The sequence below is a fragment of the Ricinus communis genome, chromosome 8 (genome assembly GCF_019578655.1).
Source record: "Ricinus communis isolate WT05 ecotype wild-type chromosome 8, ASM1957865v1, whole genome shotgun sequence".
Lineage (NCBI taxonomy): Eukaryota > Viridiplantae > Streptophyta > Magnoliopsida > Malpighiales > Euphorbiaceae > Ricinus > Ricinus communis.
Window position 1 is genome coordinate 12,469,411 of NC_063263.1, and position 5,303 is coordinate 12,474,713.

A 5,303-nucleotide genomic window follows, 5' to 3' on the forward strand; every position below is an offset into this window, starting at 1 on the left:
CATTGCAGGCTCGCATCACTCCTTACAGTATGAGAATCCTGGGCTACATTGCTCCCAGCCAAAGGAAAGATATGTTCATAGAAATCAACATCACGTGAAATAAGTAACTCTTTTTTTCTAAATCATACAACAACCATCCCTTTTTAGCAAATGGGTAACCTAGAAAGATGCATCTACGACTCCTACTCTCAAATTTGTCCCCTTTCGATTTTTGGTTATGAGCATAACACAAGCATCCCATTACTCGTAATGCAATTAAATCAGGTTTCTTTCCAAACAAACATTCATAAGGAGTTTTAAAATCCAATACACTGGAAGGTGTACGATTAATTAAATGACATGCTGCCATCACACATTCCTCCCAAAATTTCATCGACAAGTGTCTGGAAACGTAAAGCACGTGCTACACTCAAGATATGTTTCTGTTTACGTTCTACCCGGCCATTCTGTTGCGGGGTACCTACACATGACGTCTCAAAAATTATGCCATTCTTCACAAAGTAATTTTTCAGACGGTTAAACTCGGTTCCATCATCACTACGAACTCGTTTGATTTTTCGATCACACTGTCGTTCTACCAAGACCATAAAATTCATAAATGATAATTCAACTTCTAATTTATTAAACAACAAATAAACCCAAACTGCTCTCGAACAGTCATCAACAATAGTAAAAAAATAATATGCCCCACAAGTGGACGGAGTTCTATATGGTCCCCATAAATCACAATGTACGAGTTCAAAAATTCTACCAGCTTTACTGTTACTAATTGAAAAATTCTTTCTAGGTTGTTTTGCACGATAACAGACATCACAACTATCTTTATTCAACCTACTAGATAGACTCACATTAGGAACCTTCTTAAGCACAATTTCTGACGGATGTCCAAACCGCTGGTGCCACAACTCCATTGAGCTTCCACAACGAAGAGCTAGAGTCCGAGCTTGAGGCACACCTCGAAAAAAGAAAAGTCCATCTTCGCGTTCACCCACTCCAATCAACCGCCTCGAGGTTCGGTCCTGTATAACGCACAATGTGTTAGTTATTTGAACAGTACAATTCTTTTGATCCAGCAACTGTGTAACCGAAATTAGATTACAATCAAATTTGGAAACAAACAACACATTGTCAATTTTGAGAATCCCTGGCAACACCATACTCCCTTCATGAGTAGCTTGTGAACTACTACCATTTGGCAAGCTTACAGGGCAACAGCTAATTTTTTGCACATCGATCATCCAATCTAATCACCCTGTTATATGGTGTGTTGCCCCCGTATCAAAAATCCAAGAATACTCACCAGAGAGTCGATCCTTGGGTGTCGGTAGATTGAAAAGATCAATAATGTTTTGCCATTGTTCCGGAGTTGTGTTCGACAATCCAGCCTGCTCTACGGTGTTAGACGGGTGTCCCTGGGTCTGTTGCGGTTGTGTCGAGGTGCTAGCAGTGGCTTTGTTTGCCCTGACAGCCATGCCTCCTCGCCCTCTCCCCGCCATGACACCATGTCCTCCTCTGCCACCACGACCAAGCCCACGGCCACCACGAGGGCGATCCCCCCCACCAATCCGGAAATCCATGAATTTAAAAACACGTGCTTTCATCATGTCCATCACGATTGCAATTAGCATAAAATTTTTCAAAATGAGCAGTAAGTTTTGGTTTACCTCTGGGGTCAGATTGAACCCTAAAAGCCATGACCGTCTCACGATCATCCTTGTGACCACCACGCATACGCTCTTCTTGAGCCACAATTTGGTACGCACGGTCCACAGAAGGCAGAGGATCATGATTCAAGATTTGAGACCGTACCGAAGCATATGCACCATCTAAACCAACAAGGAACCACTTAAGTTGATCCTCCTGCAAAAGGGTCTGGTATTGAGTGGTCAGACGACACCTGCAGCCGCCATAAGTGCATCCACTGCATGTACATCGGGGCAACGCCACATACAACAACAACTCGTTAAAGATCTTACTCAGCCGCCCAAAATACGAAGCCACCGATTTCGTTTTGCCTTGCTTGCACTCAGCCAGAGATGTCTTCAGTTGACAAATACGGGTGCCATTAACGACACAGAATCGCCTCTCTAAAGCAACCCACAACTCACGAGCATCTTCATAGAACGAAAGCGTCGTCCGAATCGAAGGCTCGATCGTATTCATAACCCAAGCCACTAGCATCGAGTGCACAGTATACTAGTCATCCAGTTTGACATCGTGGTCTGCTGGCTTTTCGATGCTACCATCCAAGAACCCGAACTTGCGCTTCGCTCGCAAAGCTGTGCGTACAGCCCTTGCCCATTCGTCGTAGTTGTCTCCATTCAACTGAATCGGAGTAATGAGATTACCCGGATTATCCGAGAACCCTAAGAAGAAGACATCGATCTTCCTATCACTGCCAATGGCACGACTGGAGGAAGATTTGTCGCCGCCGTCGGCCATGTCCCCAAAAACGCAGAAAAGAAAGAGGAAAGAAAAAAAAACTTAGGGTTTGGAGAGAGCTACGCGTCCTACTCTGAATACACTGTATTTCCTTTGGATCAATCCCTTGACCTGTGGATTAAGCGTCCACCACGCTTCCGTTTGCGCTGCTCACCTCGCTCTGATACCATGTTGAGAAGAATACTATTTCCCCCTCTCCCTTAATGAAGCCAAAACAACAAATATATATGACCACCCTTCTACCATACTACACCGTATATCTATCAAACATTATACCTATACAATACCTATATACAGTATAGATACTGTATCTGGTAACATCAATTGTGGGGTGGATTTATACTTTTTATTATGATGATTTGATTAAGGAGTATATTTCAATTTCAGACATTAATAATTATTTTTCTTCTCTTTCTTAGTGAGCTTGAATACCTCTATTAAGATGCATGAATTACTGACCTAACAACTAGAGATGGAATGGGGTCTAACTACATACCTCAAAAATTAACTCCTAGATATTAGTAGTAATTTATTTAGATTATATTATTTTTTTAATATGAAACATAATGTTATATTTCCATAGAAATTAGAACATTGATATTATAGTAAGCCAACTACTCTTTCTAAATTTTCGTATTCAGTGATTTGCACAATGTATAACTTATGTATACATAAACATTGTACGCACATATTAAAAAGGCAAAAAACAAGAAAATAAATGGAAGAAGATCAAAGTGATCTCGATCAAGCTCTTGACCCAAATGACTGTCAACTTTCAAGCACAAAGAAATGGTAAGTTTGGGGGGAAGACAAAAGGACGGTGGTGATGAAACAATCACGTGTTAATGACATGTAAAAAGGAACTTTTATATATATATATATATACAGACACATGAAGCCATGAACATGTTTGCCTTTAAGTTGGACATTTGAGGAAAAAAGAAAGAGTGTTATTTTAAGTAATAAGAAATTGGAGAGTTGGGTTCAGTCACAAGTTAAAGCTTTTGTCGAGTGTCTTTGCCCAAATAGCAGCAATGCCATGATAACTCTTTGACCATTTTTATGGTAAAAAAAAAAAGAAATGCTTAAAAGAGTGAGTTCCCATGGTCTTGGGATTGTAAACTAAGTTTATGAGAGGAGTTTACTTAGGACTAAATTTTAAACTAAGAAAGAAAAGTAGTTAGGTTTCTGGGACCAACTTCAAATCCTTGTTCCACAGACACCCTTTGTCTTGCTACACTTTCTTCAACTATATATATATATATAATATATAATTATTACCCTCAACCGACATTTTATTTTTCTTTTTTTATTTGTCGAATTTTGAATGTGGTTCAAATTCATAACTTTATAGCTCTCAACAAGATTATGTAACTTTGAATTAAAATTTATTCAAATTATGTAATTTCTACTACCTATAATATGATGAATTAGAAGAAGAAAATAAATAAATGAATTTATATTAGTGAAAACTTTTTTTTTTTTTCATTTAAAGCAATTCCCATATGGTACTATTTAAGTTGGAAAGACCCTATGTAATAATTACCCTATGTAGTAATTGAAATTTCAATATATTTGAGGGGAAAAAAATAAGTGCGTTAATCAATTTTTCACTTTTCTTCACAATATTATTGGTGAAATAAATTTATTTTTTAAAACAAAATATTAAATTCAATTAAATTTATGAAATTCGAATTTGAATTTACAATCATAAAGTCCTGAAAATCTTTAGTGTTGTCAAACCTAGGCTTATACAACTTTAATACCATTACTATCACACTATATTAACTGAATGATCCTTGATGGTTGGTAAAATTAGATATCTATATCATTTATAGAAATATTGTTTATTTAAATCAAAGTAGTTACTAAAATAAATTAAATTATGAATATTATTTGAATTGACATGGAGTTGATGGTTTAAAAGTTTTCCTTAAATGTCAGTTACATAAATCGAAATTTAAAGCGATAAATTTACTCAAAATATTATTAAAGGAATTTTAATAATATTTTAAGTAAATTTTAGAGAAACTTTTTAATAGATTTAGTCTATCTTATCATTTATATATCATATTAAATATACAGTTATATGCAGTATTTTTCTTTTAAGTGTTATTATTTACATTAATTGATTCATTTATTACTATTAATTATTATAATTAAAAATCAACTTATATAAACACAACACTTGATAAAGAATACCAAATATCATTATACATTGCAATCCGAATGATATTAGAAATGGCAAATAATTAGCCACCGGCAAATGCTGTTGTGGAGTGGAAGTGACATATTAAGTTCATGCATGTATTGCAGTATTTGTATAGTTAATTATCAGTCTAAAAACAATTACGGCAACAATAGATAATTAACAATAATACAATTCATAAATAAAAATGGATTTAATATGGAAGACCGGTGTATTATTTAAAACTAAACATTATTAGCAAGTAATTAATATAATTTAGAAAAATTAATGAACAAAAAGAGGGACAGACAGACATTCCCTTATGACAATGTGCAAACACTATGTCAGACAAACCCACCGTCACATCCCAATACCGATACACCAAACACTGTCTCTCCTGCTGCACACATACTTTTTATTTTTATTTTTTTAATTTGCTTTTGTTTAAGAAATTACAAAGAAAAAGAATTCAAATTCCTAAAAAAAAGAATTCCATGTTTGGCTTTGATCCTGAAGCCAATAAGAACTTTTATGAATCAAAGTTTTTACTTCCTCTTTTTTATCTCTTTTCAATAAATAATAGATTCTGTTAGAAGCATAATGCTTTATTCCAAAATCAATCCATTTTATTACTATTTCCTATTTTTGATATATATTATTAAATCTATATATA

General features: G+C 35.3%; 1 protein-coding gene across 1 annotated transcript; it reads right to left on the reverse strand.

The window, feature by feature from the left end:
- Positions 1-1,581: 1,581 nt before the first annotated feature.
- On the reverse strand, positions 1,582-2,181 carry LOC125370916. The gene has a single exon (XM_048378368.1). The coding sequence runs from the start codon at positions 2,179-2,181 to the stop codon at positions 1,582-1,584; it is 600 nt and encodes a 199-aa protein (XP_048234325.1).
- Positions 2,182-5,303: the final 3,122 nt, after the last annotated feature.